Source organism: Lepisma saccharinum, chromosome 7 (assembly GCF_977018435.1).
Source record: "Lepisma saccharinum chromosome 7, izLepSacc3.1, whole genome shotgun sequence".
NCBI classification, from domain to species: Eukaryota; Metazoa; Arthropoda; class Insecta; order Zygentoma; family Lepismatidae; genus Lepisma; species Lepisma saccharinum.
In genome coordinates this window covers 61,984,387-62,005,844 of record NC_139235.1, presented here as the reverse complement: position 1 = coordinate 62,005,844, position 21,458 = coordinate 61,984,387, and the positions used below count along the sequence as shown (strand labels likewise).

The following is a 21,458-nucleotide window of genomic DNA, read 5'->3' as shown; positions in this document are numbered from 1 at the left end:
TCTATGTTGATCGTTGGGGGACAGTGGGAGCATAGACATGGGAGCCAACAGTACCTTCCCCGTCTCGATGGCCTCGACAACCATCCTCTCGAGGAAGTGTTTGGCTGCGTCGGGACCACGGTACACGTAGGGCTCGGGGGCGATGTGTTGGTCTCGTCGCACCACAACGTATGCGAAACTGGATGCCTCGTGGAGTTGGTAAGGGGTAGTGGAGGAAACTTCGGGATCGGGATCGCAAGTGGACAGGGGTTTGAGGAAGGCCTCGAAATCCGCGATGATGATAGCGGGGTGTTTTACCATGGCACCGTGCATGTGGAAACGCTCCACGGTGCCAGGTTTGGGCAAGACTGCCACCCCAGGCTCGTTGGCATTGCAATAAAATTTGTGGTTAGCGAGCTTCTCGGCAGCGATGTTGGAACCTCGAACATGTTGGTAACCGCGTTGATCCCGTCCGTCGAACATTGACAAGCACCTGCGACACACCTCGACGTGGTGACTATCACTGCTCCGTTGGCTCGAAACAAGTCTAGAGAGAGAACGGATGAGAGTGTAGTGATGGTGAGTTTCATCCTTGATGAGCAGAAGATGAATTTCCTGCACACCTTCGTCGTCTACGTCGCTCACCCGGATGGGGTACACCACATTTTCGTCGGTGAGGCCATAAACGGTGATGGCCAACCGAGGGTTGTGTGTACGGGCCTCGAACTTACGAATATCCGAGACCTCCACCGGGTAGTCAATCCCAGCCATCTCATCTTCCAGCTTTGGCTCGTAGGGTAGGTAGTGGTTAACTCGGTGTGGTTGTTTTTTCCAGTGAACAGGGTGCAATGCTGCAAGCACCGACCAAACAAAGCACTTGGCGTCACTGTTCTGAATGTTCAGGACGGCCTTCTTTGCCGCAATAGCAGGTGGTAAGGGGACGTAGCTGGAGGCGGAGAGAGGTACAAACTTGCAAAGCTTGACGCACAGTTCGTGAGGCTCCCCGCACAGCGAACCCCCCGAGCCCTTCGCTTGATGTTCCTCCTGCTTTGCCACCAGCTCCTCGGCAAACTTGTTGTAGATGACCTCGAGGTTGTCGTCATCCGCCAGATGCAGCGTCTTCGCCTTGGTGTTGTGGCAGAAGCTGTAAATTTCACCAGACGGCTTCTTGTACTGGCAACGTAGCGATGCGTAGAATTTGGTGGAGTGCGTTGCAAGCGCATCGCCGAGAATAGAAATAATTTGGGCTTGCACGTTCTCCAAAAAGCTACGCACGTCGCATGAGCCCTCCGAAGTGAGGACAAAGTCCTCTAACAAACGCTCGAAAGCAGACTGGTTCGCTTTCGCCACATGCTTGACACGTTTGGCGGATAGTGGCGAGTCGGCTTCGGCTTTCCTCTTGGTCGAGCTGGTGGACGGTTGTGGAACAGGTGCTCCGACGACGACTTTGCATGATGTTATATGCCTTTTCAAATTATTAATGGTAATATGTTTACCGCACCTGGGACATGGTTCTGTAGCGGTCACACGCTTACCAGGTACGCAGGTACGACAGTGATTAGTTGAAACACCAGTTTCACACGTAGGGCAAATTTGTACCGATTGCATCTTGTTGAAAAAAATAATATTTGTGGGGGTATGTTATTTTATATATATAGTGGAGTGTCGCAAAATAAATACTGTGCAATAAAAAAAAAACCTTGGAAGGCTAATTTGCGATGGTGCTGGGTTTGGTGTGTGCTATTTATGTATATGCTACTTCTTGCTTCTTAATGAATCCTGTAAATAATTGAAAAAAAAATAATTAGACTTGTGTATAGAAAACACAAAAATATTATGTGTACATAATTCTACCAAACAAACTTTTTTTTTTCTAACCCTCAGCCCTCTTGGCGTATGAAGTATAAATCATAATTTCAGAAAACAAAGTTATTTTAAAGTCGCCATTTTTTAAAAATTAAACCATAAGCTTTGTTTATGTTTATAGTATTCGTTGAGCAATAGCAGATAGAGCAAGAATCGTTTTCCTACAACCCATAGTTTATGAATTACAAAACATCTTAGAAATTACATCTTGAAATTTTAATCCAAAATAACTCGAAAACAGCAGACACTAGTCATCATCCCTCCAATAGGTTGTAGAGTATTTCTAATTTTGTATCGAATGCTATTAAAATTTTCGAATTAGAGTAAAAACTAAGCCGGCAAATCAAGTTTCTCAAAAAATAAAAAATTGTCTGTATTTCCGAAACTTGAGGGGGTGGAATCGATTTTATTTACTAGTCGAATAGTTCTCGTCGAATCCTATCCAACAAACCTAAAATCATCATCCTAGCTCAATTAGGAGCTGAGAAAATCAATGTCTTAGAAAACGTCTTAAGATTTTTATCTTAAGAAAATTTTCTTGACAGACCGGAAGTAACATCTTGAGATACCGGAAGTCGACTTTCTTAAAGATTAAGATATTTGTCTTAAAACGTTTTCCAAGACATTGATTTTCTCGGCTCCTATGGGACCTAAAACCATGTAACTTTGATCTATGTATATACCAGTACTTGCCCAACCCTGTGGCCGAGTGGTTAGTATATCGTGCTACGACGCCAAGGGTCCCGGGTTCAAATCCCGGTCGGGTATGGTTGTTTGTGAATATCCATTTTCATCAATTTCATCACTCATCCCCATTTTCGCAAATTTAGCCAAGAGGCACAAAACGCGAAGTTAAAATAAACTAAATCAATCAATCAATCAATCAATCATTAAGTTCCGTGTTGCAATCATGAAATTAAATTTTAATTAACTTTTTTTTTCTATCCATCTCTCAAATCTATATAGCCTGTTCATATTTGGCATGTCGACCATTTTGTTTACATAGCAAAAAAAATAACTATGTACTTCCACTAGCCTTTGCGATGGCGCAGCGGTAGCATTGTAATTAAAAGTTCGATACCCGCACAAGTGGTTCTTGAAACTGTAGGTCCAGTCCCGATTAGCCTTACTGTGCATAAAATAAACTTAAAACATCAAATCAATCAGTACTTCCACTAACCTTTGCGATGGCGCAGCGGTAGCATTGTAATTAAAAGTTCGATACCTGCACAAGTGGTTCTTGAAACTGTAGGTCCAGTCCCGATTAACCTTACGTGCATAAAATAGACTTAAAAAAAAACACCAACTCAATCAATCAATCAGTACTTCCACTAGATATTAAAAAAAAACACGCAACTCTCCTCTATTTTTTTTTTCTTGCGTTCCTCTAACAATTTAACACATTTATTTTTTTGAAATATGCCCCGCACACATATTTTCTACCTACCAACAACGGTACACGGAAGAAAAAAAAATATTCCAGCTACCAAGATGCATGCTTCAAATATACTTATAAATCAAAGCCAACTCATGCAAGCTAAAAAACAAAGTTACTTACTTTTGGAAAATACTGCAGAAATGCTCTTCACTAACGTAAAATAAAAACAGAATTTTCTACACCAGTGTTTTAAGTTTTATACAGTTTTCTAATGAGGTCAAAAGTGAAATGTTAGCCAACGCAACGTGGACCAATAGAAATCCGAGACAATCTGCTCTAGAATATTCTTCCCCTACATTTCAGCCACATCATTTTGCGAGTTCTAGGGCAGGAAGTTAACTCCCATCGTTGAATTTGTGTCATTGCGTCAACATTGATAGTGAGCGGGCGGCGGCGATGATAGCAGGCGAGCACGCAATTGCTTTATGCTATTGTTTGCACGAGGCCGCCGCTGCAGCCGCCGCTTGGAAATTTCTACTCCCTTTGTGTCCGACTACACCGCGAACAGAGAGGAGAGGGAACAAAATTGTAGTTTTTCTAAATATGTTTGCGTCACAATACAGAAATAAAAAGAAGTACATACGTATGTGTGCGTGTGCAGCACATCATTCCCGCGAGAGAGGTTTACAAAGGTTGCAATATACATTGGCACCCGGGACTTGGAAATAATGCGTATTCGCTCACCACTGTTGCCAGCTCTAGGTCTCTCTCTTTATCTTACAGCAACATTGGCATCTCTATCTTTTTTTAGTTGCAGGTGGGTTGCCAACACACTCTAGTTAATAATGCTACATGTTATACACACACACACACGCACACACATACTGTGTTGCCATCCATCCATCTTTCTCTTTTACGGCAGTGTGTGTTTGTTGCCGGCTCTATTGCCCAGTGTGTGTATGTTGCGCCAGTGTATAAATTGGCTAAACCCTTGCCAAGTAAAAAAAAAGCTGTAGGTAGGTGTTGGCAGCATTGTCGGTTGTTTAACTCTTCCCTCGAATAAATGCGCGGAACATGATCTACCTATGATAGATAGGCGCGCGCGTGTGTGGCACATCGTTCCTGAGGTAGGTTTACAAAGATCACGATATATAAACATTTGACCGGGACTTTTGAGGTTTTGGTGAACGCCAAATGAGTAATGTGAATTTTTGATGTTTTGGTGCTGTTTTCTACGCTGCGAAACATCGTCAGTGCAATAAATGAGGCGCAGAACGTGATCTACCTATGATAGATAGGCGCGCGCGTGTGTGTGTGTGGTGAAATTTTCGTGGGGTGAGTTGGCCACACTGCTAGTGAGGTTAACATACACCATAAAAGGTTACGCCGAGTTGGCAACACTGCTTGTGAGGTTAACATACACCGCTACGCCGAGTTGGCAACACTGCTTGTGAGGTTAACATACACCATAAAAGGCTTCAAAATATCAGTTGGTGATTTTTTTCGAGTGAGGAGTTGGCAACACTGCTTGAGGCTTCAAAATATCAGTTGATGATTTTTTTCGAGTGAGGTTAACATACACCGTGAAAGGTTTCAAAATATCAGTTGGTGATTTTTTTCGAGTGAGGAGTTGGTAACACTGCTTGAGGCTTCAAAATATCAGTTGATGATTTTTTTTCGAGTGAGGAGTTGGTAACACTGCTTGTGAGGTTAACATACACCGTGAAAGGCTTCAAAATATCAGTTGATGATTTTTTTCGAGTGAGGTTAACATACACCGTGAAAGGCTTCAAAATATCAGTTGATGATTTTTTTCGAGTGAGGAGTTGGCGACACTGCTTGTGAGGTTAACATACACCATAAAAGGCTTCAAAATATCAGTTGGTAACTTTTTTCGAGTGAGGAGTTGGCGACACTGCTTGTGAGGTTAACATACACCATAAAAGGCTTCAAAATATCAGTTGGTGATTTTTTTCAAGTGAGAAGTTGGCAACACTGCTTGAGGCTTCAAAATATCAGTTGGTGATTTTTTTCGAGTGAGAAGTTGGCAACACTGCTCATGCCTTACGAGAGCAATCCATTAAGGCGAGCTAAAGTAGGTCAAAGGACTGCTTGTGAGGTTAACATACACCATAAAAGGCTTCAAAATATCAGTTGGTGATTTTTTTCGAGTGAGGAGTTGGCAACACTGCTCATGCCTTACGAGAGAAATCCATTAAGGCGAGCCTCATTTTTCGAGTTGGCAACACTGCTTGTGAGGTTAACATACACCATAAAAGGCTTCAAAATATCAGTTGGTGATTTTTTTCGAGTGAGGAGTTGGCAACACTGCTTGAGGCTCGCGCCTTACGAGAGAAATCCATTAAGGCGAGCTAAAGTAGGTCAAATGATGTTGGTGAACCGGGCTGGTTGGTCTACTCATGTAACTTACCACTGAATGGCACACTAAATTTCGGCATGATGACAACTACACGATCCTTTCCCTCCAAAGTGCAGAACTAAACTAAAGATAGAGAACTTAATTTTAGAATCCATGCAAAGGCCCTTGGGAATTAGTGCTGTTTCTTGTCAATAATCTCCTGACACAGACGCTGGACGTGATGATGTAATTGTGCAGGTGTTCTGCAACAGGTTTTCAGCAATCAATCATGCACAAGGAAATATTAACCGAAAGGCAATATCCTAAATCAGCATGAAATAATTTTTTCTCACACTTTTCTCCTTGAGCAATGTTGAAACATGCGTGAGTTCAATAATACTTACATAAGGCGAAAATTATTCACATAATAAAAGGAAGAAAAATAAATGCCAACAAGGTTTTTTGGGAGAAAAATAATTTGTATACAGATTTTTTTTTAAAAAAAAATTTGTCAAACTTCATTGAGAAAAGCAAAAAAAAAGGCATTTCAATTAAAAATAGGCAGTGGGGTCCCAAATAGGCAAAATTGGCAATATGAAAAGGCTTCTAAAACATCCGAAACAACATAAAAACGTATATCCGGAAGAATTTTATCAATATATGCAGTAGATAAATAGAGGCATTGTGACAAACTTCCGGGCTCTACACATCAGATAAACATGTCGTACATCCCGTCAGAATAAGCAATATTGATGACGACCATGCTCGTATAATAAATCTTCTTCTTATTTCCAACGAGGATGTTCATCACTAATGTCTTATTTGTTCATTTTCACGCTTGGTCAGAAGTCAAATAACCAAGCGTAAAAATCACATCGAGGTTTGTCCAAGGTGCCTAACCACGTTTGACGATCGTATTCATCGCAACTACGTCAATTATTGCGGTCGACAAATTGCTTCAGAGAAACTTGCCGAACATAAAATCTATTGTGGAGTCAACAGACTAGTTCTCATGTTGATGCCTAAATCGAAAGAGGTCGAAGAATTCAAAATGCACAGGGCCTTGTTGGAACACCCGGTCATAATAATTGCAGATTTCGAAGCATTTCTCAAACCGCTGTCCTAAATCGAGCCGGATCCTGAAATTTCCTCCACCATGACGTATCAGCTTCATGAACCAAATAATTTTGGTTACGTTGTCGTGTGGCAGGATAGAATAGATGAACCATACATATACTGTGGGCCCGATGCTGCCGAACGTTTCCTGGAAAAAATGGTCGAGGAGGTTGAGAAAATTGGTAGTGTTTTGCATAAATCGAAACCAATGCTTCCATTATCTACCACAGAGTTGCAAAATCACAATGCTGCCGTTGTCTGTCTGATGTGTCTGATCAACACTTCACAGATGAAAACTGGAAAATATTCCACCACGGTCATTTCACCAGAAACTATTTCAGTCCATTATGCAATGTTTGTAACCTAAAAACTCAAAAACCTAAATTTGTCCCCATATTTTTTCACAACGACAGCGGGTACGATTTTCACCACTTGGTCATGATACAAAACTTATAGGTGTCTTCGCCCAGAGTGAGGAACGATATATCAGTCTCAGCAAGCAAGAGTCGATTCCTGGGACGAAATATACAATCGAAATGCGTTTCCTCGACTCACTGATGATCAATTTACGTTCACGGTCGACGGTTTTCAAAATTTGAACACAGAACTCGTTAGGCGAAAAGGAGTGAATCCCTACGAGTACGTGACCGACCATTGCAAGTTTGACGAAGAGTCCCTTCCTCCTCAAGAGGAGTTCTACAGCCGACTCAGAAGGGCGGGCATCACGGCCGAAGACTATCAACATGCGCAGTTGATGTGGGATAAACTGGAATGTAAGACACTTGGCGAATATCACGATGCTTATCTGAAATTAGATGAAACCATCCTCGCCGACGTTTTTCAAGCATTTCGTAAAGTGGATTGATCCTATTTTGGTAAATGTTGTCAATTTCGATGATAGGACCACAGGCATGTTCTCTTCAGCGATCTACCGCCGGCATCCGAAATCAGGGGGCGAAAGAGAGATACGTTCTTCATTGCAAAAGTCTACAGTTTTTGATTGGGAGGGAGTCAGATAGTAAATGTAAGAAGAATACTGAAGTTTAAACATCCCGAGTGGTTAAGACCATATATTGAAACCAACACCGTACATCTTACCGCCGCTTCTTCTGAGCTTGACCGGAGCTTCTTCAAGTTTATGAACAATGCCGTTTACGGAAAAACCATGGAGAACGTGCGGAAGCACGTGGATGTGAGGTTGGTCTCCGATGCCAGGAAGTGTCGGAAGTTGATAGCAACTCAAACTTTCAAAAATTTATCACGAACAACTGGCACTGATGCACATGGAGAAAAAATGATTTGTTTCAATAACCTATTTATGTTGGAGCTACGGTTCTCGACTTGTCGAAGTTTCACATGTTGTAGCTCCACTATGATGCTGTGAAACCTCTCTATGACGATTGTATCTCTCTGCTATACATGGACACCGACAGCTTCATCTACCACATCCAAACGCCTAACCTCTATGCAGACGTAAAAAACCCATCCATGTTCGAGTATTTTGATACTTCTTCCTACTCCCAACCGAACAGGTTCAACATTCCTTCCCGTAACAAAAAAATACCTGGAAAATTAAAAGATGGCTTGCGTTCAAAAATGTATGCGATTAGAACAGAGAGTAGCATCACGAAGAAAGCTAAAGGAGTGAGTAAAAATGCAGTAAAAAACAAACTTTTATTTCAAGATTATATTGATTGTCTCTACTCACAGTCGACAATGCTACGATTAGAAAAAAAGATTCAAAGCGTTGACCACATCCTCACCACCAACAATGTTAGAAAAGTTGCACTAGATGTTCGTGATGATAAGAAATACATCCTGTCGTGCGGTATTCACACATTGCCTTGGGGTCATTATCGTTTGAAAGAAGGAAAAATGTAGCAAATGTTCATAATCAAACAAGACAAAAAAAAACTAAAGTAAAATCTATCGTCAATCTCTATTATTTTTACCAAAATTTGAAATGATAAAAAAAATCTTACACATACAAAAATAAATAAATAACCATGCGTATGAACTTGTTCGGTTTCAGAAAGCAAATCATCATGGAAACTGCATCACCAAGCTTCAATAACCTCTTGCCTTCCGTGTTATCTAAACTCAACGGTTTGTTAATTATATTCACCTGAACAGCATTTGGACGAAATACGATGACGAAGTTGGTAAAACTTTTTACGTCTTCAACAATAACCTTAATTTTTACAAGATTCCGATCGGCGGGAAACTTCAGATAACCGCGAATCCGGAGAATGCGGGCGAAATCAAAATTTCATCAGGGAGTAATATTTACCGAATCAAGCACGATAGCATGGACTCCGCTACCACGTACGACGTTTCCGCCGACGATTGTCTGTATGTAGAGCTTCTGGGAGAATACGACAAACTCATTCCTCTCTTCATAGAATTGAGAATCACATATCCGATAACAAATAAATAACCATAGTAATAAAAAATGCCTAACGATATTTTTGGACACACGAAGAACGTGGATGATGCTAGCGAGATACTTATGGTGGATGTCAGTGTTAAAATGTTAAGAAGCGATCTGATAGCTTTGCAAAATACACTCAACACCAGCCTACAGTCGGAAATATCAAGTCTTCAGTCTCAATGCTTGGATGCCATTCTCAAAATAGATTGTGAACGGAAATCTTTGTTGAAATAGTTATGTTGATGTTCCGTCGGTTGACAACGTGCAAGATATACAGTTGAACGTTGGTTCGCTTCAGATCGACTTGGTCAAATTGCAGCAGCTTCAAACGAAAGATATAGAAAAATTAAAACTTGAACTTGAAGAGCGAACTTCAAATGTAGAAAAAAAATTGTCCGAACTTCTAAACTTGATAGGCGACATTAAAGATGATTTTAACGTTGAACAGTTACATAACGCCATCTCTAATTTAAGTGATGAAATTTCCACGATCGAAAGTTAAAAACTTACGTTAGATTCTATCAAAGAAAAGCTTCAAACAGAAGAAATTCATAGCACTCTTGAAGAAATTAAGAGTAAATTGCAGATTTTGGAAGACACCATTACAAATTTACCTTCTTCCGACGAATTGCAAGTTCTCCGTAAGAGCGTAGCGAATATTAAGGTTCAGTTAGAGGCGTATCAAGATTTTGAACACATTCAAACTACGATTACTACACTTCAGGCGTCTTTGGAGTTGATTAATGACGAAATTAAAAATATCCATGCTGTCATAGAGAGTTTCCAAAATCAGACGATCAGTATTCAAGACACTTTAACTACGGTTCAGCAGAAGATTAATTACTTAGAAAATTTGAACGTTGAATCTAATATCAACCATTTTCATCATGTCTTGGAGAACATACAGCATGATCTCGAAACCTTGCAGAAGAGTGTTCCATCGAATGAAGATTTACAGATGTTGAAAACAGCGATGTCGACATTGTCCGAATCTAGTGATGTGGAAACTATCAAAACTTCTCTGACTGCACTCGAAATCACAGTAGGTGGTCTTCCCACCTCGCAAGAACTTCGTACCGTTAAAATAAATATTGCACGCATACTGAAACAGATAGAAACAGAAGTGACAAATATAGAACAGATTCGGGATGAGATTTCTTAGTTTCGTGACATAGTGTCTATGTTACCAACATCGCAGACTGTAATTGATCTCCATGCGCAGTTTACCGAGATGAGAAACATAATATACGATCTTACTGTGAAAGGTTCCAAATTGAATCTATTAGAAAATCTTCAGCAAATTGTCGTCAGTGTCAGAGAACAGGTTGGTGTTCTCGAAACCAATGCTGCTTCGCAGGAATCGGCTCTAGCCGCTTTCGGATCTAAGTTACAAGAACTGAACGAAAACTACAAACAATTGAATTTTGAAATAAAAATTAAACCATAATTTTAGTCTATAACGGATTATATCGTCGAGCAATTGTTACCCATAGAAAATAAACTGGGACATGTTCACAGTAATCTTATTACTGTCGATACTAAAATTGCGAAATTGTTTTCCTTGCAAGCTATCGAAATTAATAGCATACCAAACCAGCAAAGAACTTCCACGTTCGTTAAGGACAACAAGTTGTACGTATTAATCCCACATATGCCATATTACAGATTTTTAATCAATGGTACTATACAAATACACGAATTTTCATACTGGGCTCATGGAAAATAGTTCGCTATTCCTACAATGACATTAATAAGCAAGCGCGGAGTCCAGAAGGCAGGAAATATCCCTTTAGCATACTGGGATGAAACTCATTCTGTGTATGAAATACATAAGGACGAAGATCTTACAGTTTTTGATGTGGTCGCTGGAGATAAACTTTTTATTCAAAATACCAGTGAAGTGCCACCTTCCAAACATACAATAACGTTAGTCATTCTCTTCAAACGAAATCTCTCACTCAATGTCCAGGAAGGATATAGTGAACGAGTTCCACAAACCTGCGCGTCGCAATTGCAAACGTTTATCGGTGGTGACAAAAGGCATCGACGATTTGTGGCAATGTTACCTCGTCGAAATGAGGAGTGTTAATTTTAAAAATTTACATAAAATCAACAAGGGCAACAAGTACTTCCTCACCTTACATTTTCAAAATTTGCATGGGCTTTACCACTCAAGGTTAAAACGGGAACATGTGTAGTAGAAGCATTCAAAACAATTTTCGATGAAAGTGGTAGACGACCCCGATTCCTTCAAAGGGATAACGGCAAGGAATTCTTCAATTCCGTCTTCCAGCAATTCATTCGAAAACACAACATTCAGCATTATTGGACCTTCAGTCACATAAAAGCCAGCATTGTTAAACGTTTCAATCGAACCTTGAAAACGCACATGTGGAAACGGTTTATGCTTCAGGGTAATTACAAATGGATCGACATCCCACAGGAACTCGTAAACGATTACAATCTTAAACGACATCGCACCATTGATATGAAACCAGCTGACGTTACTAAATCTGACGAGCAGCGTTTAATTTCTACGGTTTATTGTCCAAAGTATCGTCCCACGACTAAGAATCCTAAATACAAAGTAGGAGATCAGGTGAGGATCAGCAAATTCAAACTTACATTCGAGAAAGGATTCACAAAAAATTGGAGTACGGAACTTTTTACTGTAGTTCGAGTTCTACTTGGAAACCGTCACACGTATATATTAAAGGATAGTCGCAACGAAATTTTGGAAGGATGGTTTTACGAAGAGGAGCTCTAAATACCCCCGATACGTATCTCATTGTGAAAGTATTGCGTAGAAAAGATAAACTGTTGGTAAAATGACTGGGACTTCCGGAAAAGAGTTGGACCAATGCAAACGAAGTGATTCTATGAGTACGTAGAATGTGGTGAAGCGTCTACCTCTTTCGGAATGTCAAACTAAAAAAAAGATAACATTCGTTGTCTAATCGTAGGCCCTTCTGATTGTGGAAAAACTGCATTGCTCGTGGACAATTTTCTGCTAGCAGCCAATTGGCTAGATTGGAAGAACAGACACCTGTACGTGTTCTCAAAATGTTTGGAGCAATAGAAGTATCAGCAACTGATTTGTACGAGGGACTGGGCATAACAACTTTCGCATCCGAAATAAAACCACTCGACTGTTGTCACGATAATTCTGGAGTGGTTTTCGACGATATAATTTTAGAAAATCAAAATGAAATTCGCAACTTTTCACTCAAGATCGTCACAGGAGAATGGATTGCTTTTACCTAGCTGAAACTTTTTCCAAAATTCCAAAACAGTCACTACGCGACAATGCTAATTTCATTTGTTTGTTTCGTCAAGATCACACTAACCTCAAGCATGTCTATCATGACTACGTAGGAGGAGATTTAAACTACAATCAATTTTCGAAATTCTGCTCTTCTTATTGGAACAGTGACGATTTTGGATTTGCTACTATCGATATGACATGAAAACTTAACGACGGAAAATACAGAAACAAAATCAACGACTTTGCAAATGTTGCAACATCACACGACGTTTAAAATAACCCCATATCAAAAAATGACAAAACGAATAATCGAAGACAATCTGAGATTGCGCGATTACCTTAAGAAACGCTTCAAAGGATGAAAATCCGAGAATAGTGGATTTTACGAAGAGAACAAGCGCGAGGGACAACCTATCATCGACGCCATCAGCGGTCTCGATAAAGAGATTAAAAATGTTACAGAACAGAACAAGGCTCTCATCACGGAACTCGTACCTCTTGCCGCTCGAAATTATGTCGATTTTCCATCCACGCCTCTTTCTAGCACTCCTCTCGAACTCAGACAACCTCCGAAACGTCAAGCCATAGAAAGCACTTCATCCTCTTCGAATAAGATCGAGTTGGGTCCATTGGCAAGAGATTACCTGAGCACTGCAAAATTTGATAAAGATGAGGTGTTCGGATTGTACCCGAGCATGGAAAATAACGAAGGAGTGATTTGAAAAATTGGAAAATCGAAAGTTACCTTCGAAGAAGACGACGTAAAAGTTAATTTAGGTGAAGAAAATAGTTGGGCCAGGTACCCAGGTACGGTGGGACTGTGGGAACTCATCACCAAAAAATATCCGAAAGATTACACGGACGAATATTATCAAAGTTACGCGGACATTTTAATATTGTCGGATGCTCTGTACCAAAACAACGACGCTACTCAGAATCGTGTCAAATCCAGCAGCGGAGAAAAATACAGGAATCCCATCAAACCTATTTGGAACAACATAACAAGTGGAAGCTGTGTCAAACGCTACAACACGTTGCCGAAGAAATTCGTGTGGGTGTACGATGTTAGGAAACTCGTGGATCGTTTACTTGTCATATCAGGCGAAGAAAATGCAGGTAATCGTAACTTTCACAACGAAAAGGTAGGCATCGTGGACATGATCAGCACCAAACTCTCCAACTTCATCGTAAACGATAGTAAAGGAATAGAATACCTGATCAAAATACTCAACACTCTTCCATCGAAATTTTGGAACGTGGCCGAAGGCAAGGGTCTCGTGAACGACATCATAAACAAAATACCGTTCGAATTGCATATCTCAGGTTACCAGTACTGCAAAGCGGGTACCAAACTCGGACAACACTTCGAAAAAGGAGACAGGGGAGTGAATCTGTTGGACGCAGCATGCAAAGATCAAGACATAGCTTACAACACTCAAACAAATCTAGATGCACGTCACGAAGCAGATAGAAAATTTGAACATGCAGCATTCGGGAGACTCATCAGCAGGGACGCTTCTCTGGGGGAACGGGTTGCAGCTTTGGGCATGACCATCGCCATGAACACAAAACGAAAATTGGGATCTATAAATAACACCACATAAAAATGACACAGCTTCAAATAACACAACTTGCTCCCGAACTGTTGCATAACACATTTACATTCACTTTCGATGAAGGTGACGGGTATGTCGATTTGGTGAAAGTAACATCAGAATTTTGACCTCCATGCAGGATGGTTCTCATGGAGCGCCTTCGGAAAATATGCGACACAAAATCCTTGCAAGATTTCGACGCCTTTTTCTGGCTGCAGGGAAAAAATTGGAGGACAGATTGGATGAGCTTTACGAGGCGAGACAAGAAATGAGACGATACACCGACGATTGGTACAGATCCAACTTGGAAAGAGGTAGCAACATCGCAGAACTCATTGCGTTGTCCGAAGCGCGAACTTTCTTCTTCGACTCCCACGATATATAAATAACCTATTGTAAAAAATAAAAAATAATAAAAACTTATCCCGTGAATTATTCACGAAACTCATAGACCTAGCGAGAAATTAGATTAGATCACATCGAACACGAGACTAATAATATTATCGATCACATCATCGCGCTGAGTGAGACAAAACAGTTTTTTTTAATTTCTTCCCCAGAATATATATATATAAATAACGTAACATCATCATGAAGTCCAAGGGTGTCGTGTACCAAGTACCATACTCGAATCTGAAAACTCTGGGTGCCCTCGATGGTTTACTCACCAAAAAACAACGTGAATAGAAACTTTCTTGCTTCTCCAAAGGTCACGGAATGAAATTGTTGCTCAGCACTCCTCAATTGAAAAGATTGCAGCGCTCGAGAAAAGATCTAACACGGGAGGTTTCATACTCAGCATTCCAGCAATTCTAGCGGCTTTGGGAGCCATGAGAAGTTTGGCAGGTGGTAGTGCCGGTATAGCAAAAACCGTAATCCACGCAAAAAAGAACAAAGGAGAATTGGAAGAACAGAAACGTCACAACCTGGAAATGGAGCAAAAAGGTAAAGGCGTCAAGAGGAAACAAATAAACGCTTTGAACAAGTTAAAAAAAGAAGAACCACTCAGTAACCACGACATTGAATCTCTGATCGAACCGTTGGGAATCAAACACTTCAGAGAAGTTTTCATGTCAGATTCTTTACCCTCTACAGTTAAAAGAATAGAGTGTGGAGTCGTCAACTTGGACAATTACGAAAATCCAGACACACATTGGATATGTTATCTCAAACATTCAAATATCGCTTTCGTTTTCGATTCTTTCGGAGGTGTTCCACCATCGGGTTTAGTAAAATATCTCAAAGCTTCCAACCTCTACTACAACGACGAAAGAATCCAAGGTTTCGAGGACGTGAACTGCGGTCATTTTTGGGTTTCCATGCTCGCCTTTTTGTCTCGAATAAATAACCAATCAGTTCAAGATTTCCAGAAAGCATTGTGGAACCTGAAACATCATGGAGTGTTCCATCTCACAAACGAAACTTCGGTCTTGAAACTCACGTTGCACGACGATATCGTCTATCCTAAATCCATTGCTCTTCGTGCATTCTACAGCATGTACCTGATTCCAAATGTGACCGTACACAAGAACACCATCAAGATCGGAAACGAAAAAATCAACATCATGCTAGGGCAGTACAATTTGTCCAGTTTGCAAGCCGAATTACCAAAAGGAGTATTTCTCTCTCAAAACTCCGTGACTAACAGAGTTGAGTTGGTGTCCGCAATAGAAACCGTGCACTTGGGTACGAGTGGAGAGCTCTTGGGTTTCGAGAACAACACCAAACTCGAACCTGGCATCAAACACTTCGGAGCCAACATTCCTAAATTCCTAATCATCGAGACTTTGAATGTACACTGCAACGTGGCAGAAGGCATGATCACATAAGCAGACAATATCATCAGTCACGAACGTACGGAATCATCGCGACCTTCAAACCAAATTCGGAATTCATGGAATCGTTCATCTTCAGGCCCTCGTCGCCAATCTACTTTCTGGTGTGCCGCAACAGAATCGATCATATAGAATTAGTGGTGACCAACGAAAAAGGAGAAGTTGTGGATTTCGCAGGAGCCACGTCAACGGCCATCGTTGAGATCAACATATAATAAATAACTACAATGGAGCAAATCGAAAGTTACGAATTGCAATCTTTTCCTCCCAACCGTCGTACGTTCGCCAATCTCAACAAACCGAACCGAGAAATAGAGGTGGACATCGACGTTGGAGACGGATACGTTCATCCTCACAGAGCAGACCTGTACGTTAAATTAGATGTAGTGAAAAAGAAAAACGGAGAAGCATTCCCGCCCAACACAAATTTGAAACTCGTAGACAACTTCGTGCCTCACCTGTTCTCACAAGTTGAAGTCAGAAAATACGGAACGATCATCGATAGAGTTGATCATCCAGGCATCACTTCCACGGTAGTGGGAACATTGAAACTATCGAAAACAGATGCCACTTACTACCAAACATTAGGATTCGAATCAGGAACAAAAATCTTGACAAAAGTCACACGGTACTGTTTCCCATGCGTCAACTTCCGGGTTTCTTCTCAGACTACAAGCAGATTATGTGGAAAAGAGGTCTGAGAATCACTTTTCGCAGATACTCGAACGACAACAATGTTTTGATGCGATACAGTAAGTTGAACGCCGACGGCACGCCACTGTCCAACACCCTGCCCGAAGCAGCCAAATGCGTCATTCAGAGCATGGAGTTGAGAATCCCAGTGGTAGAATACGAAACCAACTACACCCTCAAGTACAAAGCGGAAATCATGAAAAATCCACAAGTACCCATTCAGTTTTACAGTTACCATTGCGTGCAGAAACCCGCTTCGGGCAACCATTACGAATTCGACGCCACGACGCATTTCAACAACATACAGTTCGACATGCCAGATTTCGTGGTTGTGCTTTTTCAGACCGGTCGCGACAACAACCAGGAAAAATATTCCAGCATGTTCGACAACTGCAAAATCAAGAACCCCTACCTCAAAAACGGAAGAAACGAAGTTTTCTCACGTGAGAATTACAACCTAGACATTATCGCCAACGATTATCTCAAGCTTTACAGGCGTACACCGCGTACAAAAGAGTAACCACGGTAAACGTTGACATATACTACACTCCAAGCGAATTCAAAGCACAGAGAATAATGTTCGTCATCAACACGTAAAAAAGAAAGCAAGTTGTGGTCAACGATCGCACCAACATCAAAATAGTGTGTGAATTTCACAATCCACTCCCTGACGATACCGTTTGCAGCGTAATCCTGGTGGCAGAGAAGTCATTCGTCCAAGATGTAAAAAATGAAAGGGTCACGGAACAGTTTTAACGTCAAGAAGTTTCAAAATTAAGAACAAGTATCACCATTTTAGAAATCATAAAATTCGCAAAAAGTTATCAAAAATTCAAAATACTAAAAAAAATGTTGACGTACTAAAAAAGAAAACAAAGTTAGCAGAAAATTCCAACATCCGAGTTTTGCTCTTTCGTCGCCTATCAAAATTCCTCGACCCTTATGAAAAAATTTCCGAAATTCAAAAATGGCGACCGGAAGTGTCTGTATCTCGAAAACGGTAAGAGATAGCGCAAAAATAGCTCGAAAAATTCCCACGGATGGCCTCCCTGTCGATTTTGGTGATGTAGACTACGCGTACCAAATTTGGTGGTCCTGAGGTCAAGGGGTGGGCCAATTGCCAAAATCTTTTTTTTCGATCACTCGTATCTTTCGAAAGGATGATCGTAGGAACATGTTTTTTTTTTTTTTTTGCGTTAGCATCGTCTCGATGTCCTCTGTCCTCCCTGACTGGAAGAAATTAAAAAATGGCGACCGGAAGTGGACGTATCTCAAACGGTTACCCTTGGTCAAAATCTGTTTTCGTGAATTAGAGAAGACATGCATACGTACAGTTCAGCTGTTTCCCATGTAGGTTAGATAAGTCCTTAAAAGATTGTAAATATATATATATATCCTCGTGAAAGACCGTAAAAAAATTAATAGGTTAAGTTATATCATGTAAGATCGTAATAAAAAAAGGATGTAACCAGAACAAAGAAATAAACAACCCTTGTAAGTTAACTTTGCCCGTAAAAGGTAATAAAAAAGTGAATAGGTTAAGTTATATCACGTAAGATCGTGACATACCTACAAAGGATGAGGTAGGAAAACCCGAGTTGCGGTGAAAACTGTACTGGAACGTCGTCGAACGCTATAAAATCCACAAAAAATCGTCATAATATGATACAACTGAGGTTAAATCCATAGAAAATAGGGGATACCTACTTGGGATGGCGCAGAAGCCTCCAAATTACAATACTCGTGTGATTCAGGCTTAACACTGAAAGCAACAATTCTCTGTTTTTTGAAACTCGAAGTGAACGATTCCAGTTTCCAGGAGGGGTGGGGGGGCGACGGATAGTTCAACCCCCACCCTTCCTTCCCGACGACCATGCTGTTGAGGGGAATTTCTAAAGATGTCATTCTTTCGTTACAGCACGCGGTATTAAGTACTACATGCTGAGTTGCAGGGTGACTCAAACCTACGATTCTGGTTCCTGCGTCTACTTCTACCTGGCGTTCAACAGCTCAGGGGTCCCGAATGCCTTGCAACAATACGAAGAGTTGGAGGAGATTGCAAGGGACGAGGTCATCTCGAGCGGAGGAAGCATCTCTCACCATCATGGAGTTGGGAAGATACGTCAAAAATGGCTGCCGTCTCAAATTTCAGAAACAGGACTTTCTCTGTACAACGCCATAAAGCAGAGAGTGGATCCGAACAATATATTTGCCTGCGGGAACTTGGTGCAGCGATTGTGAATGATCTGTTTGGAAGAAACTGGTATTTTAATTTTTAAGTCGACTTTATGTACAGATAGGCTAATCGGGACTGGATCTACAGATCAAAGTGGAATATGAACCACTATGTACCTCAACCGGCTATCGAGTCCGGAACCCATTGATTAAATGGCGACGAAGCTATCGGCGAGGCTGAAACTATACTCTGTCCAGGTAATCTCTGGAACAAGATCACGCAGAAGGATAGGAAGGAGATGGACAGAGCGAGGCAGTACACGCTGATACAACAGCTGTAAGCTGCAGTCGCTTTCCCCCTCCACGCAATCCCATTCCATCTTACAGTTCATTGGTGGAGCCCTCTCGAGTCACTATTGGCTTTGTTCGCTCGCTCCAGAGATTCCTGAGAGAGAGTATAATAGTTACTTCTTCCGATAACTGTAACAAGCTACCATGGGCGTCCTGAGGATTTCCAGGGGGCAAGGATTTTCCCCCTCCCAAAACACTACTTCAGACTGAAGTTATTCTGAACCTGTAACTATCTGTATCAGTCTTGCTTGAATTTATCAGTCTTTTACAATATTTATTGCAAATTAATGTGACTGAAATTATATATTATGTAGGCAAATTATTTTTAATCCCTTGAAGGTTACGACGATTCTTGCCCCTCCTCCCCTCGGCACGCCCATGAAAGTTACTTCAAGTGACAAATAACGAAAATAATGATTACATTTAAAATTCCATTTCTGTATATTTTTCACCATTAAATTGCAAATTAAAATGACAAACATTATTCGTATTCCTGTTTTTGTAATTCTAAGTCACTGTTCTGCTACTTTGGCGAATCAGCACGACGAGGATGAGTGGTGATTAGATGAAATGGACATTTCCACTAAACTTTACTTTCAATATTTTTTAAATATAGGGGCTATTCACCGGATGTTTACATTTTCGTCCGTGTTCGGGGAAGGTGGGGAGGCTGCTTCCGGTTTTGAAAAAATAACATGGATTTCAGAAGTGAAAAGTATTACAGAAAAGGATACAATCATTGCGTGGCTGTTGGTTGCAACATGAGGTCGGTAATGAATATTTCTTCTCCAGTATCTATACATCGTTTTCCAACAGACCCGATACGGAAAAATAAGTGGATTCAGGTAGTAAAGATAATAAAACTGGGAACAAACACGGCACTTCAGTGGTTCTACCAAGACATAAAATAATGGGGGCTGTTTTTGAATACACAATTTCGAAAATTATCCACTTTACTTGCAATCGAGGCATTTCAATGTTATCAAATAAAGACGCATACACACACACACACACACACACACACACACACACACACACACACACACACACACCATCACACACACACACATACATACACACACACATACATACAATCATATATATACATACATACATACATCTGTGCATATCATATACATAGATATATGTACATGTCACGTATCTAGAAATACATTTCGGGGAGTCCGAACCAAGTGTCTTATAATAATAATAACAATAATTTTGATTTTCTAATTACATTATTATACGTTGTATTTAAACCTTTTATTTATATTAATACGTAAGTTAAAGGATGGTATAAGAATAGAGATATAACTGCAGATATTCATTATAGCTTACAAAACATGTAGTGTAGATCGCCAAAATTAAGGAAATTAATTGAATTGAATATTTATTGAATAACAAAAGAAGAATTTTAGATCCAGTTGACGAAAAGTAAAGTTCCTGACAAAACCTCTGGTAGAAGATCAACATTGTCTCGGAAAACATTACTATAGTTCCATAAATCGTCATCCAAGTTCTCCGGGAACTTGCCAATTTCTTCGAGGCACCTTTGTTTCTCCGTATTACTTAAAAATTTCAATTAATCCATTTTGTATCCGATCTTTTGTAACAAAATTAGTTCGAAGGCAATCTGTATTCCATATGCTTATATGGGAAATTTTGTAAAACCAGAAGTTAGTTTTTCGCCATCGATAATCGAATAACCCCCCTTAAGGCAAAACGAGACTTCCGAGGTTGCGAGGCTAATGCGATGACGCACTGAAAACGCGACCCGCCATGTTGACATGTTTATACGTCACTGGTTTGCTGCTGGTTTGTCGTCTACCCTTAGAGCGTACGGAGTTGTACGATCTATACAGATTTAAATTATGAAATAATGGAAGAAGGATTTTGATTAATTGATTGATTTGGTGTTTTAAGTCCACTTTATGCACAGTAAGTCTAATCGGGACTGGACCTAAAGTTTAAAGTGGGATCCGAACCACTATGTGCCTCCACCGGGTATCGAACTCGGGACTCCTTGATTATAAAGCGACGACGCTACCACTGCGCTATGTAATGGTAGGGGAGAGCTACGTTTGTATTGATCATTCATCTTCTATTAAATATCCCTACTTCCCACGTGGAAGATAAATGAAACGAGCTTTACATGTGTGCATGTTGTCATCAAAACATACGAACAATATTTCTTCTAAAATTGGTTAGTGACCAGAGTTTTAAAAATAAATTTAGAACTTACATTATCGAAATTTATCACGTAGTGCAAAAGTTGTTTATTCAACTTCTATATTTTTCACTCTATTAAGTAAGTTTATTTTACTTTCTATTCGATAAGGCAAAGAAAGCATATTACAGTAACAAACCAAAGGTCAACAACAATAGGTACTACATGGTGGAATTAACAGGGAGGGC

At 40.4% G+C, this 21,458-nt stretch overlaps 1 protein-coding gene across 1 annotated transcript in view; it reads left to right on the top strand.

The window, feature by feature from the left end:
* Positions 1 to 19,317, top strand: part of LOC145990490 (alkylglycerone-phosphate synthase-like) — an 80,924-nt gene extending 61,607 nt beyond the window's left edge. Inside the window, exon 12 of the mRNA XM_083126185.1 lies at positions 18,436 to 19,317. Within this exon, the coding sequence (XP_082982311.1) occupies positions 18,436 to 18,758 (323 nt within the window). The 3' untranslated portion in view covers positions 18,759 to 19,317. The remainder of the gene's footprint in view (positions 1 to 18,435) is intronic.
* The last annotated feature ends 2,141 nt before the right edge of the window (positions 19,318 to 21,458 follow it).